This window comes from Canis lupus, chromosome 5, assembly GCF_048164855.1.
Source record: "Canis lupus baileyi chromosome 5, mCanLup2.hap1, whole genome shotgun sequence".
Classification (NCBI taxonomy): Eukaryota; Metazoa; Chordata; class Mammalia; order Carnivora; family Canidae; genus Canis; species Canis lupus.
In genome coordinates this window covers 84147288-84162863 of record NC_132842.1, presented here as the reverse complement: position 1 = coordinate 84162863, position 15576 = coordinate 84147288, and the positions used below count along the sequence as shown (strand labels likewise).

Below are 15576 nucleotides of genomic sequence, written 5' to 3'. Positions count from 1 at the left end.
AAGTAAACATGTTTGACTGTTTGCTTGTTGCCCAAATGAAGGTTTACTGTTTTCTTCTGTTCTTCTGTTTTACCTGTGTGGTCCAAACCACTTACGACTACCATGCTGTTGTGACCGAATTTTGTGTGGTTGACATTTTGGATGAATTTTGGATACATTTCCTTAGACATTAAGTTATCAGACAACCCTGAAGGTAACTGTGGGAGCAATTTCCATGCTGCACATGCCAGATTAGGAAATCTGTAATTTTACATGTTTCTGGTTGTGCAGTCAGGAAAAAACAAAAATGTGAAAGAGCCATTTTCTTACAAGTTACCGATGAAGCCAACAATACCGACTTTAAAGGAAAAGAACCTTTTTAAGGAAACAGATGTCCTGATTTGCTGTGCACCATTTTTTATTGAACACTCTAAGGATTGGGGTCTGTTTTGGGGAATCATACAGGTACACCCCTCAGTACTCATGTGTGGTGAACTTACAGCTGGACTCTGCGACACAGAGGTCCGTGAGCCTCCTAGAATGGTTGTGTCTCTTTCTGATTACCTGGAGAGGAGGAGCCTTAGGTGTGTTGCCTGACTTTCAGAGATTTCCCAAAAGATTAAGAAACCACTAAGTGAGCTGTTATGTTTAGACAGTTGGTGAGAAGTAATAAAATCAGTAGGTTAAAGATTTAAAAAGCTGAAGTATACTCAGAGCTTCTGTTAGAGCATGACTATATATTGGTGGGGGCATTAGTGAGTGTTTGAACTTGTGTCCTCATTGGACATGTACATCTTCATAGTGATATCTGGGTGGGATCGTGGGAATCACTGGAGAACAAATGAACAAAAACAAATGGATGAATTTGGAATTGTTAATGGAAGCAGAATGTCATTGTCTTCCTAAGAAGGAACATATGCTGACAATTTAGGCTTGTAGGCATGGGGTTTCTGTAATTTGTTTAGTAGAATCTACTGTGGGTAATCCTTACAAACAATTGATTCTATTGAATCAGTTGGGACTGTGTCAGGCACTGTGCAAAGTTCTTTTTATGCATTGTCTGATTTACTCCTCCTGATTCCTGTATCAGGTAGTTGTCACTAGTGTCTATTATAGTTCCTGTCTGCCTTAACCGGGATGGTGTCTCCTTGATCAGATCATGGCCCAAGGCTGCACAATATAGTTTTAGTTTTGTGACTTTCAATTTTTCTGGGTTTGTGTCCCTGGAGAACTGTTTTATTTATTTATTTTTTTTTTGGAGAACTGTTTTATTCAGAGTACCACCCCAACACTGGGGAGAGACAGAAGAGCCCATTCCAGAGTCTCATTTCGTTGGGGCCAGCTGTTTTCAGGAAAGATTATGACTCTGGGGCCACAGGGACCTTTTGGGAACAGGTGAAAGGAGTGACTGGCATGAGAGGGAGCCTAGGAGGCAGCAGTTTAAAATCCTCGTCCTTGGTGAGACCTTGCTCCTAGGCTTCTTTGTTCCCTGGGGGGCGTTATTTTACCTCCGTGTTGGTGAAAGAGAGAAGCATCAACTCAGGATAATGTGGCAGGCATAGTCCTGTCAGTGCTGGGGTTCCACAGCTGCTCTCCCGAGGAGGGCCCCAGTTGGCCTGCGTCCTTGCTTTACCTGGCTGGATGGAGATTTACTTTATCCCCTCCCTCTCCCCACCTCCCTGGCCTGCCTTTTTCCTTCCTTCCTGTTTTCTTCCTCCCTCTTCTTTCCTCTCCCTTCTTTTTATTTTTAATGAGATTCAGTTTCTCTTGAACATCTTTTCTATTCAATATTTGCTTCTTGTTGACATCAGGTAGGGCCTTTCTGCAAAGGGACTTGCTTTTCACAAAGTTGGGTATAACTTCAACTTTAAATTCCTTTGGGGCAGACAGCTTTGTAGTCATATCTACTATATCTGTAGCTATATTTATATCTATCTATCTATCTATATATACACACACACAAATATATATATATATATATTATATGTATGTATGTATTCCCCATAGCTCTTAACAGAGTGCTTTGTGGATAATAGGCACCCCAGAAAAATCAAAATACTTCTGCTTCACCATGGTTCCAGAAACTTTACAAAGTGTGTAGAGGGAAAAATTCTAATCTGGCATGAATTGGACTCTGATAACAGGCCGGTGCATCTGAGTGTGAGTTGTATTATCTGGTATAATCTTGTTTTTAGGTGCAGATCTTAGAAAAAATCTTGAATTTAAATGTAATTTGTGTCTTAAAAAATAATTATGAGGAGAATACATTTTAGTTCCTTCTCTGCTTGAGTCTGAAAGACACCATTCTGAGTTATCAGAGTGGGCAAATGTATGCTGGTCTGTGCGCATGCATAAAAGTCTCCAGAGGTCTTAGCTCTTCCCTGGTGGAGTGGTGATGCATCTGTTTATAAGCTCTGATAGAGGTACATCCGCAGATGTGGAGGAGGCCAGAAGACAGTTGAGGTCTCAGAAAGAAGAGAATGAGATTGCTTAGCAGTAGTGATGGATAGTCTTAAAAATTATACTGGAATAAAAATAAGTATCCCATGGTAGATCCAAATGATGAATAGTTTAGAGTCTCTGTAGATTGTCTCATTTTTATAATCTGTTTCTTAAAGCTCTATCAAAACGTGGCACATTAATTTCACACTTTCAGGAGAAGCAAAATAAAAGCCAGGAAACAGTACTCTCATGATTATCACGGGTGCCTGCCAGCACATTGACCCTTCGTTTATACCTGGGAGGCATTCAGTATGGTTATTTAAATTATACTTTTGATTTAAATAATGATGGATAAAAATAAGCAAGTGCGGTAAAACAAGAAAAAGAATACAAGTGCATGGCTGCTCAAAAGGAGGAGGGAAGTTAAATTTTTGTTTGTAGTAAACGTGATGCACAGGGAAGAAGAGAGTTGAAACGACCCGCCAGAAGGTTAGCATCGGTAACTGGAATGCTTGAGCAGTGTCGGCTGTTTACTAGTGTCTTTTCTGTTTTACACCCCCTTTAACTGTGTATCTGTTGTGAATGTTGATTTTTTTTTTTTCTAGACACTTAGACTAAGCTATACAGGTAGGAGATAGGGAACAGAGGGAGCACCTCAGGACTTTCTGCTGTGTAGGCAGAGTAGACCATTGAGACCTTTTCCAAATTGTACTGTTATAAAATTGCATGTATTAATCTCAACCAATAGTGGCCGTTTTCAGTTGCCTCATTAATTTTCCCTTTGTTAGGTATTTCTTTCAGAGATAATTTATTCATTTGTTTTTTGTACAATATAACCAAATGTCCATCTAGAAAAATGAGAAAATACGAACACATAAACAGGTATCATACCTTCGTTGGTGGTATGGCTTGACTGCTGTTTCTCTGAGCATTTTTGGGGAAACAAATGTAGATGATGATTTTAAGTGTTGTCTTTGTGTCTTCTCTCAGATTTATATCTAGATTTTACTTCCTGAAAGTATTTTTAATCTCAGTTTCACAGTTAATTCATCAGGATGTAGCATTGTAAAATTTATCAGAAATGTCTTTCCCTTTAGCTGAGGATAACCAATGCTCTAGGGTGTGGCCGAGTGCTCTGTGTTAGGGGGTTGCCAGGCACAGGCCACACACCACCTCCCTACCTAGCTCCCCGTCTCTGTTCGTTTGGCCTCGGGGGACTGACGCTGGAACTGGAGTTAATGTGTAGTTGCCAACTCACATTTTATATGCATGGTTTTCAGACTTTAGATACATTTTTTTCCCCTGTAAAATAAAAGCTATTGAAGATCAATGAGAAGAACCCTAGAAATTAAAATAATTACGAAGTAGAACAGGCTGGCAGCTTGTTTAGGTTTCAGAGGTATTGAGTTAGCCTCTCAAATCATTTTATTCATGCCGCAAGACTTTGAGGTTCCAAAGAGCGTAAGGAAATTTAATGCTTTCTTCATTTGAATTTATTAAAGTTTATTTGGGGAGCCTTTTCTGGTATTTGGAATTATCCAGACAAAGCCACTAAAAGCCTTTTTTAGAGAAATTAAAAGCTCCCTTCAGATGGGATCCTTGCTGTTCCTTCCATCAGCCTAGCATGTGGAAGACTTGTGGGCCAGACCCTCCACAGGGGCAAAGACTGTGTGGCCCCCCCCCCCCCCCCCACGCGATGCAAGCATCCTAGGAATTTACACTGGGATCTGAGGCACTGAAAAATCCAGAACTTTTCCATTGTTTCTGTTGGAAGCAAAGCCTAGAGTCCTGTTTTAATACTATGAGCAACTTAAAACCAGAGAGGTTTTATTTTTATAATTTGCCTCCAGGATTACAGACAGCTCTCTTGGCGAGTTTAACTACAGAAAAAGGTTGAAATTATGCCCAAGCTGCTTAACAGAATTTTTTTACAGTCAGGTACGTTTTCAAGCTATTTTAAGTATAAAAGCTATTTTAAGTATAAAAGAAACATATAGAAAACGTATTGCCTGTTACTTTCATGAAAACCAGTTGCTGCACGACGTCTTGCCACTTCATAATGTTCTCTTGCAAACAGCTGGAGCGCTGGGACTGGGCTTGGAGTGGCTCGTCTTCCCCCAGTGTCCCCTTGGGCAGCTGTAGCAGCTGATGGACACACCCCGTCCGGGTGCCGCTGGGCTGACCTCCGGGGGAGCCTCTCTGGCCATGGTTTCCGAGGCTCCGCTCTCACTTCAGTCCAGCTGCCCAGGCACCCGCTCGATCTGACCGGGACCTCTGCTGACCCTACTGAGTCCGTCGTCTTCTGGATTTTTTAAACATACATTAAAGTAATTGAAATGGACTGTTACTTTCCTGTAGAAAACGTAATTTTCGTATATGTTTCCAGCTTCTTTCCTCTGTACTCCTCACACCAACTGCAGAACATTACCCACCCCCAGACAGAAGGCGGTGCTGGGGTCTGACTCTTTGCCCCGTTCCCAGCTCCCACGAACATCACATCACCGTCATTCTCTCAGCCTGTGACTTTGCCGTCATCCATCGATGCCCCTTCCTCTCTTTGCGGTTAGAGATTGTGTGTGTGTGTGTGCGCGCGCGTGCATGTGTTTTAATCCTGTAAAGAAGTCATTTAACATGAACTTTATGCTTTTAATATTTTTAATTGATTATTTTAGGTTGGCTTCACGCCCAGTGTGGGGCTTGAACTCACAACCCTGAGATCAAGAGTCATGTGCCCTACCGACTGAGCCAGCCAGGTGCCCCTGAACCTTATGCTTTTCTCCCAGCCAAACCTTTCACCTTGCCCATGGAATGCTGACCTCCCCCTAAAGCTGGCGTTCTGAGTGCTGCTGTCATAAAAGCTACAGCCTTGCTTTCAGAAATTTGAAAAGCTGTATGCCGACTTTGTTTTTATGATAAGTTTCTCAAACTTGCCTGCAGTGCAGATGGCGCCCTTAATTATCTTCATTAAGGGTGAAAGAATTAGGGCCTAGAACGTATCACTCATAGCAAGGCCTCTAGAACACAGTGGACAGAGTAGTAAATAGAATGGGAATAAAAGTCCCGGTTTTGCTACCAACTTGCTGTGAGATTTTAGGCAACTCCTATAATGAGATAAAGCTTCAAGAGGCATGTTTGTGGAGTTTGGGGAGCAGATAAGGCCACCTTTGAGGCTCCTTCTGCTTCAAATCTTAAGGTTCTTCTCTCTTCCCTTTTAATGAAGCCCATTGTTCCTGTGTCCCATGTCTGTTTTGTTCTCTAAGATGTGCTCTGGGCTTGGCCTTTCTTCAACCTTGTATGAAAGCGTCCAGTCTTCACCTTCCCTCTGAGGGACCCTCTCAGTGGAGGGCAGGGAGAAGAGGAGGATCTCATGAAAGAATGCTAACAGAAGGAGGAGATGGTAGATGGAGGTGTCCCAAGGCTGGGGGAGAGAATCTGAGGATTGTTCAGGCCCATGAAACTGTCAGATGCAGAGGGGAAACCTGGGGCGAATGTGGGGTTTTGTTGTCACAAGGCCAGAGTTAACCGTGCAAAGTGGGGCTCCAGCGGGTAGTTGTGGATGGAGGCGCAGCTGCTGGGATGAAGGGCTCAGTGAAAGGCGAGGCACTGGAGGCAGCAGGTACAGCCTGTCCTTCAGGGGTTCCTCTGGGGGTTCTTCTGGGAGTTTGTGGCGGCTCCTGTTCAGGGCAGCTCATGTTTTCGATGACCTTTTCTGGTGGAGGCTCAGAGATGGGGCCTCACCTGGTGTGGAATCAACCGTGTATCTGAGAAAGGTGGTGAGCTCCCTACGCAAAGTGCAGATAGGCCTGCTCCTGTGGGCTAGCACTGAATTCTGATTTTATACCTTGGGAGTTGAGTCGCTCCCCAGTGAGGAGGTGGCGCATGTTGAGTTAGTTACATAGGTTTCTAAATTTAATTCACTTAAATCACGAAATGTGTGAGCCTTCACTCTTGTGATGAATTTTTAATGTAACTTGAGCACGCCTTCTAGAATTTTGTGTTTTCTCTAAAGCCTGTGCATTTTTAAGTGAAACATTATTCTCTAGAATTTCCTAGTGTTTGACCAGTTTTATTAGACTAGTAGAACACAGTCCAGACCTAGGTTAAATTATTTATGTGATGCTTTAGGCAATTTTGATTTCGCAACTTGCATCTCAGGCTCCGGAGGTATAATGCTAGACATTATCTTTAAAAAGTGGTCATTATGACTGTTGGACTTCTCTGTATGGTAGCTATTTCACTAGAAAGCCCAATTTTATTGGTACTGTGTAATGGTGAATCATATTTGCTTAGATCGAGGTTCTGTGCTATTGACTGATCAGTGTGTCTGACATCAGATAAAATTGAAATGGGAAAAAGATCTGCACTCCAATTCTATTCTTGTTCCTTTTCTATAAATGCAGTGGAAGTCTCTAGCAGTTTTCTTTCATTTGCCCTTGAAACCAAGTGGTTTCAAACCAAACGCATAGAAAATGCTTTGTAGGGCAGCCTGGGTGGCTCGGCGGTTCAGCACCTGCCTTTGGTCCAGGGCGTGATCCTGGAGACCGGGGATCGAGTCTCACATTGGGCTCCCTGCAGGGAGCCTGCTTCTCCCTCTGCCTGTGTCTCTGCCTGTCTCTGTGTCTAATGAATAAATAAACAAAATCTTTTTTTGAAAAAAGAAAGTGCTTTGTAGGGAGCGCCTGAGTCACTCGGTTGGTTGAGCATTTGACTCTTGCTTTCAGCCCAGGTCTTGATCTCAGGGTTGTGGGATCAAGCCCCACGGCTCAGCGGGAGTCTGCTTGGAATTCTCTCTCTCTGCTCCTACTCCCACTCAATGCACATGTGCACACATGTTCTTTCTCTGTAATAAAATCTCTTTTAAAATGCTTTGTAAAAAAAAAAAAATAAAAAATAAAATGCTTTGTAAAGAATATGATATTTTTATTATGTTATTACTGATATTACATAAATGTAGTAGCAAGAACACTTTGAGCACTATCATCCTTGGGGGTTCATTCTGGCTCTGGGGCAAATTTAGTGATGTGACCTTGGGCAGATGACTTCCCGTATCTGGTCCTTGGATATCTGTAAGATGAGAGGCGTGGACGGGGACTTCCGGGTCTTCAGCAGAATGTGCATGAGTGGTAAGAACATCTGTTTTGCAGCGCAGGCGTGGTACAGGCCTGAGAGTAAGTATACCAAGCAGGTCCTCCTGTCAGTGGCTGAGAACACAGTTAAAGATAAATTTTTAAAATCTTTTTTTTTTTTTTTTTTTGTGCGTGAGAACCTTGCTGCAGTAGGTAACTGCTCTTTCCCTTCTGTTTCATTCCGTTTTCTTCATAACTGTGTGTGTATTTCTTTTCCTCAGATACATGAGGTTTGTCCTGTCCCCCCGTTACGTTCTTTGTTGGCATTTCCATTTCACTTTCCTGGTGTTTCATTCCTGTATCTTTCTTGTTTAGACCAAGTGGAGCACGCAGCTGGCAGTAGCTTCTATGTAGGACCCTTCAGGAACCTGATGGTAAGTGCACACGTGTACTTACCAGGCTCCCAGCGGGCTCAGCCGGCCGGGTGCCCGAGGCGCCTCCTGCCTCACAGACACAGACAAGTCCCCGTGCCCCTTGGTCAGGGCCCTCACAGGTGGTTGTTGGTTATAGGCTTGTTTTTGTTTTTCTCTTTTTGTGGATGACAAATAGAATAGAAACCAAGTATCAGGAAGAGAAATTTACTCATTTAAGGAAATGTAGCAGGCTCCCCCACCTGTCGTCCTGTTATGGCAGTGTTTGGCTTTGTGAGTGACGCCAAGCATGCCTAAGTGTAAGTCGGGACACCTGGGCCCTCATTTCTGTTCTCCCGTAGACCGATGATTTAGTCCCTCTGGGGCCCTGGCCTTCATTTTTCTCTCAAAATAGCAGGCAGGACAGGTGGTTTTGAGAGCCCCTTCGTCTCTAGTCTACGGTCCTGATGGGAAGTAACGCGAGGGTTAGTTAGGTGGTTCTGATTAGGATTGTGAGGATCATTTCATGTGTCGGCTAATCTCAAACTCATGAGTGAATGAGAATTAGATTAGGATAGACTCATTTCCAGGATGAACTAAGTCTGTCAGCGTTCCCCAAAGGGACTTGGGAGTATGTTTAATTGTCCTTTTGTTTTTATCACTAGTTTACTAGTATATTCCAATACTTGAAAAAAAATTCTTAAGTATATAGACTGCAGAGCCCCGATTATGTCTTTCGTGGCCTGTATTGTATTGGTTCAGCCCAGTGGTTCTTAACCTGGGGAGAGCCTCCCGCCCCACCCTAACTCCCCCGCCGCCCCCCCGGACATTTGGCCATGTCTGGAGACTTTGGGTTTTCACAGTTAAAAATTGGAATGCTATTGGCATCTCATGGGTGGAGGCCAGTGATGTTGCTAATCGCCCTCCAGTGCATCAGACAGGCCCCACGACAGAGGGTATCATTCGTGGAACGCCCAGGCAGCCTGTGGCCCTCTGCATAGGATGCTCATGTCCCTGCTTCAGGTGGTTTCTCTTCACAGGGCAGGGAGTCAAGGTTTCCTAATTTTGTTTTTTTTTTTTATTTATTTATTTATTTTTTTTATTTTATTTTTTTAAATTTTTTTTTTTATTATTTATTCACGATAGTCATAGAGAGAGGAGAGAGAGGCAGAGACACAGGCAGAGGGAGAAGCGGGCTCCATGCCAGGAGCCCGACATGGGACTCGATCCCGGGACTCCGGAATCGCGCCCTGGGCCAAAGGCAGGCGCTAAACCGCTGAGCCACCCAGGGATCCCCCCTAATTTTGTTTTTTAAAGAGGGCCCCTGGCGTTGGGCGAGGGGGCCCCTTCTCACTGATTAGGTTTGGAGAGTCCAGAAGTATATAACTGACATTCAGTATCAGCTAAGGTGTTTTAATATTCTTTTAGGCAAGGAATGAAACTTCAAGTAGTGCTTTGGCCTTTTAGATAGTTGTGTGATTTCAGTCTGAATACGTATTGGTGAATGGTATCATTACAGTTGTGCTGTTTTATTATAAATCTAGAAACTTCACTTATTTAATACTCTGTTTACAGATAGGCCAGTTTTTGGTATGACCTGCTAACCAGCTTTGTATAATAGCACTTGAAAGGTTGCAGAAACCCTTCGAGTTGCTTTTGTACGGGATTGTATTACAACAAACTGACATCTGTTTTTCTATTAAATTTCCCAGTGTGACTTTTTGAAATGTATGTAAGATTTTTCCATAACAGGTCAAGCTTATACTGCATCTCTATTTTTTACTTCTTTCAAAAGCTCAGACCTGTACAAAGTAGAGAGTTAGAGTAAGAAAGGGCCATTCCTTGGGCTCTTTGGGGTATATGAGGTGGCGCTGATGTCTTACAACACTTTTGTGTCTGTGATCCAGGGAACTTTTCGGAATATAACTTTTGACTTCAGCAACCTAGAGCACTAGGGGTCCTTCACGTGGTTTTCAACAGACATGAACTGCAGCATTAGAACAACTATATGTTAGTAGCCAGTAATCATTTATGTTTGTAGTGTTTGCCACCAGTAGTCTGATATGGACTGGGCAACACATACAGGGAAGGGCATCTATCATGGTGAGGATAAGAAAACTGATTGAAAATCGATAGAATTCAAATTTGCTGAAGCACAGTTGAATTCCTCAGGAGTCTTGTCATCAGATTGAGGTTTAGTGCCCTTAGGGTGACAAAGGGAAAAAGAATTACAAGGGGGAGGTTACTTCTTTCCCTGTGAAAAGGTGTTTTTGTGTCCTTCCCTTTTACAGAGGGGATTGGATTATAATCCTCCCACCTAGAAGCTCTCGGCTTCTGTTCCCACCAGAATATGGTTTCAGAAAAGTGTTTGTGTCCTGAGTTCCATTTTAGATGCCTTTGGAAACGAGGGATGGATGTGTTACCAGGAATTTATCTGAGCGAGCTCTTACATAATGACAGAAAGCATCAAAGCATCTTTTTTTTTAACAGACCGAAGAACTAGGGATTTAAAATGGTATTTTAGAATTTGCTTTTTAAGACTGACCATTTAAATGCCCGATTATTGAGTTTTTTGTACTCTCCCCCCTTGTTTCATCTCTTCAGTATTTATCAAAATCTGGTGGTGCTTTTTTTTAGGATTTAGCATTTACTTTATAATTGATGTTTCCATTTTTAACCGTTCTGAACTTTTCAATGTTACTTGTGTGTCTCACCTCATTTTCATGTGTTATCTATATTTTAGTTAATTCTGCTCCTCTGTAGTGATGTTCTGTTACGGAGAATACTGTTTTCCAGGAGCAGTGAGTGGTTTCCAGTTTGTCATTTTACTAGTTCAGAGAAAAAGGTGTCAAGAGGCTTGTTCTGAAAGAGGACAGCTCTGTGAGGCCTGATGGGGAGAGCATTGCGGGAGGGGAAAGAAATGTTTGGGGAAGATGAAGAGTACCCTGTTCTGTATCTGGAAACTGAAAAACAAGTTACCAGGAAAGAGAAACTTAGAATTAAAAAAAAAAAAAATTAAAAAAAAAAGGGGGCCACAAATTCTGGTTAAATCCCAAAGACACTGAGCTGCCAAACGTCCAGTATTAGTGCTTTTCTAGAGAATTGCTTATCCATATTGAATATCTTGGTGACCTGAGCTCATTGTTCCAGCTTGTCAGAGATGCATTGCATTTTAATCTTACCTCCTGAACTCTGTGGTATTGGTTGGAATGCAGTTAGTGTTTCCTGAATTCCATTCTTCCAGTTGTTAATGAAATCCCGAATTGTACTGGACCTGGAGTCGAGTCCCTGGGGACCCTCAGAATTCATGCCGGCTTGACAGTGAATTATTCATAATTACTCTGCATTTGATATTTGAGCCACTGCACAATATGCATCCTTTGCAATTCAGTGGAGCCTGCTTTTGGTGTTTCACTTTGACAGTTATGGATAAGCATATCTTAACAAAAAGGGACCCAAGTTACACCGCCTTGTTTTTCCCCAGTATGCTTCTTACAAATCATCAGACTCTTGCCAGTCCTTATTTGGGTGGTATTGAAAGTATCTCTCTCATTTTCCTCTGACATCAGTATTTTTAACTTTTCTAGAATAGATGATCTATTAGTTTGTTAGGGGAATAAATGCCCCAAAATACAGGGTTTATAGTTTTGTTTTGTTTTTCTCTGACATGACAAAAGTATTCATATTCATCATTTGTTCCTTTCTTTAGAAATCTGATCTGATTAACTGCTGTCGTTAGATTAGAAATTATCTTTTTCAAGAATTCAGGGTAATAGTGAGTGAGTAAGTAAGTAAATAAATAAATAAATGTTGTATTTTAGGGAAGAAAAAATCCCAGGAAAGTAAAAACAAAGCAAACAAAACTGACGACCTGCAGCTGAAGACAGGCGAGCCAGATTCTGCTTCTGCAAATATGAGAGATTCTGCAGAAGGTAAGCTTGGAAGTTGGACATGTATGATTGGGTATGTATCGCTAGTTACTGTAACTCTCCTTAGGATGCCCTTCTGAGACTCACCCAAGAACCTTAAAGGTTTACCGGCAAAGGCTATCCGAATTTAACATGGTGAGCTGAGCCTTCCACATCCCACCTATCCTTAAAAAAGACCTTCTTTGTTAAAAATGAGATTATTCCCTGATTAAAATAAAATGAAACCTACTGTATGATCACATTTATAAATAGTTAAACCATTGAAACAAATCTCTGGTGACAGAAGTGCTACAGGCAGGCAGGGGCTCAGGAAGGCCCTGGATCACTGACGCTGGTCCATCACTGAGCTGGGGGATGGGCGCATCAGTGTCTTTACGTCTTTACTCTGCTACTGTTTTATCTCGCTGTGTACTTATGATTGATACTCTTATATTGTTATGTTTTGCACTTCAGATAAAAATGTACTTGAAGTCTCAAAACACCTTTGATGTTATGTGTCGGCATGAAAAGTGTGCAGAGTGAAGAGCGTTCTTGTTTTTTTTTTGTTGTTGTTGTTAGAAATTAAATTCCTATTTTTATTTCTTTGTATTTCTCCACACCAAATTTTCTTCTTTGTAGTCCCTTCTGAGGATTGACATTCTAGGCCTTCCATGATGTGAGAATTCAGAGAGAGGCTGGATGGGAAGTTCATCAGAAAGGCAGATGGTTCCGTGCTCCTTGCAGTTGAGCTGCCACACTGAGACCGTTGGTAATAGAAATGAGGGAGGCGTGTCTAAGTTTGTTATGTGGCAAATACATGCAGAACCTGGAGCTTTTTAAGGATTGTTTGTAGTGACCCAAACAGGCAAATTTCAAAATAACGCTTGTGACTCTTTCAAGAAACATTTGTAGGGGAGAAACAAACAAACCCAAACAGAATATTTTGGCTGCCTTTTTACAAACTGCTTTATTTCAGCACTGTTTGCAGTGATGACATTCATAAAGGATTATAATTTCCTGTGGCATTTTATGAAGCAAGAACAGGCAGGTTGATTTCCTAGAGCCTTATGAAACTAAGTTCTGCATGCTCATAGCAGATTTGCTAATTAAGACTTTGTTTGAACAACAGGACAAATACTAAAGAACCTCAGTGCTTTTAGTGGCAGAATTAAAAAAAAAAATCCAGTAGCCTTCAGTAATTGGAGACATTTATTCCTGATATGTAATATTAGGTCTGGTGAAGAAAAGAACCTCATACTGTACCTGTGTTTGGAGTAGCTGGACAAAGTGTGATTGGTTCCTTACAGGGTGGTTGTCAGCCACTCCTGAATGTTCTGCATTGTTCTCAGCTGAGCAAACAGTCCAGACTCTTCCATGTGCGCCCCAAACCTTCCTTTATTTTTAAAACTCAACAGACCTCATTGAATGTGTGCATACACGGTGTGGGCCTTACTGGTTAATTAGTAGAGCTCTGTGGGTTTTGCTCTGTATTATTTTGGACAGTTTTAAGTCTGGGATTGTTTACCAATCACAGGGAAAGAAAAAAAAATGCTTTTCCCCAGTAAAAGAAGCCACAGATTTTGGCTAAAAATGGACTCTAAAATTTGTAAGCCTTAGAGGTGTTATTTTCATTTTCTGTTGTCTCATTTTGAGTTTTTTAGCAACGTGCCGGGGCTTTGTTGAAAATGTACTTGGAAAGGGAGTTTGCTCCCAGCACCATTAAATGACTGGTGTCCTGGTGGAGAACTGGTGGGATTAATGAAGAGAAGGCCCGTCTGTTGGAAGGGAGAGAGGCAATAAATGTCACAGTGGACAGGCAGGTACACAGTAAGGCTGAGCGGCCAGGGGGTGAGGCCTGGGTGAGCTTGCACCAATACGTGGTGTTTGTAGAGCTGGGACCCGCTGGCCTTTGTAGTGCCGCCTCCTCACATCCAGGTGGTCACTGGGCCTGTTGTCAGGTCTCTGCTCTGACGGCCTGGCAAATCTTTTCTGTGTCCACTGCTTCCTTCCATTTCCTTCTCTTAGTGTAGCCACACACCCGCCACCCCCCCCCCAACCCCACCTTGGAAGTGGTCTCCTGCCTCCAGGGGTGTCCTCTTCCCAATCTGTAATCCACACTGCAGCCAGACCTCCCTGACGCAGGCTCCTGCTTTAGAGTACCTCAGTGGGTCCCCACGGCCCCCAGGAGGTCTGCACTGATCTCCAGGGTGCGCCTGCTTTGATTACTCCTGCTCTCTTTTTCCTCTCCTGTCCTTGACCTTCAGGTTCAGCCCCGCCCAGGGCCTTCTCCAGGAAGCCTGCCTGCCCTGCCTCAGCGGGACCTCGTGGGGGCTCGTTGGCAGAGCGTGGCCCTTAATTTATGGCTGCATCATCAGCTGGTGGAGGGAAGCTCTGTGGGAAGTAGGGTCTGGACAGTCTCACTCACCCAGTCCTGGCATGTGGGAAATACTTGCACACCAGACGAGGAGCCAGAAGTCAGAGTAGCTTCGCTTCCTTTACGGAGCCCTTCTTAACTCTCATTTAATGTTCTTAAAAGGGGCCTAATTGAGCAGGGACTCAGGTGGTACTGTGGAGAAAGCAGCACTGTCAGCATTAAATGGGTTCGTGACAGTGCCTGTCTTAGAGTCCCTTGCTGTCCCGGTGAGTTGTTGCAGCCACTTCTCTGCTCTCCTTTATAGCTGCACCATAGTCTCTCTGTCTCCTCGCTCTTGGACTCTGATAGGCTCTTGGACTCTGATAGGCACTTGTCCCCATTGCTCTGCTAAAACTCTTGTCACAATCCCCAACCTCCTCCACTTTGGTAAATTGGATGTTTAGTTTTCTGTCCCGCTCTTTGCCAGCCCATTTGCAGCTCCAGACACAGTGGATCGCTCTTTGGAACTTTCTTTACTCTTTCATTCTGACCTGTGAGCCCTTGGGTCATGTGGGGGCACTGTCTTCCTGCCTCTGCATTCATTCCCCAGGCGGCTTCGTGCAGTTAGTTCCACACTCCAAATACCACTTCTGGCTTGAGGACTTGGATGGTCTGGGTTCAGCCTCTTTGTTGAACTTGAGTCCTATAAAAAAAAAAAACAAACCACTTAATGATATCTCTACTCGGAGATATATTAGGTATCACAAACTTCACCTCCAAAGTAACTCTTGACCCCCCCCCTCCCAAGCGCAGGCACATTCACAGAGGGGGGATGGGGCTCAGACCTACTTTCCCCCAGTCTCTCAGTAAATAGGATTATTACAGTCCTGTGGAATCCTCCTTGACCCCTCCCTTCCTCCCTCCCTCCACTGCCCTCCACAACCAGTCAGCAACCTTGTCAGCTTTTGACCTTCAAAACCTACCCAGTGTCCAGCCACTTCCCACTACCTCTCCCTGCCCCCATCCTTGTCCACCTAGAGTTTTCTTTCAGTTGCCCCCCCCCCCCCCGCCCCGCCCCAGCCTCTCTGACTTCTTGCTGTTTTTTGAACACATCTAACACGTTCTTGACTCAGAGCTGACGTGTCTGTTTCCTCTGTCTGGAGGGCTTCCCTCCCCCAGATGTTCACATGGCTCATTTTCTTTAAGCCTCTGCTTCCCTATCCCCTTAACTGGGGAGTCCCTCCCTGACCACCTGTGCCTGCCGCTGTCTTCCTCTGGGGCGGGGTTGGGGGGTTGTTCTTCCGGGTATAGAGACTCAGAGGTAACTTCAGGTCTTTATTTCCTTCTTGAGGTGCTCCTGAATTCTTTCTTCTTTATTAAGTTTTTATTTTAACTCCAGAGTAGTTAACATACAGTAT

At 43.4% G+C, this 15576-nt stretch overlaps 1 protein-coding gene across 14 annotated transcripts in view; it reads left to right on the top strand.

The window, feature by feature from the left end:
- The window catches only part of PRDM2 (PR/SET domain 2), a 119680-nt gene that overhangs the window by 65865 nt on the left and 38239 nt on the right, over positions 1–15576 (top strand). For 10 of the 14 annotated variants that reach the window (XR_012031910.1, XR_012031911.1, XR_012031912.1 and 7 more), the window contains one exon: positions 11719–11829. The exons of 2 other annotated variants lie outside the window; for them this stretch is intronic. Coding sequence is in view for 9 of the 12 variants with exons in the window: in XM_072828280.1 (XP_072684381.1) it covers positions 11719–11829 (111 nt within the window). In the remaining 3 variants the exon portion in view is untranslated. Of the gene's footprint in view, positions 1–4807; positions 4984–7862; positions 7922–11718; positions 11830–15576 lie in introns of all 14 variants that reach the window. 2 more of the 14 variants (XM_072828288.1, XM_072828287.1) reach the window with 2 other exon arrangements.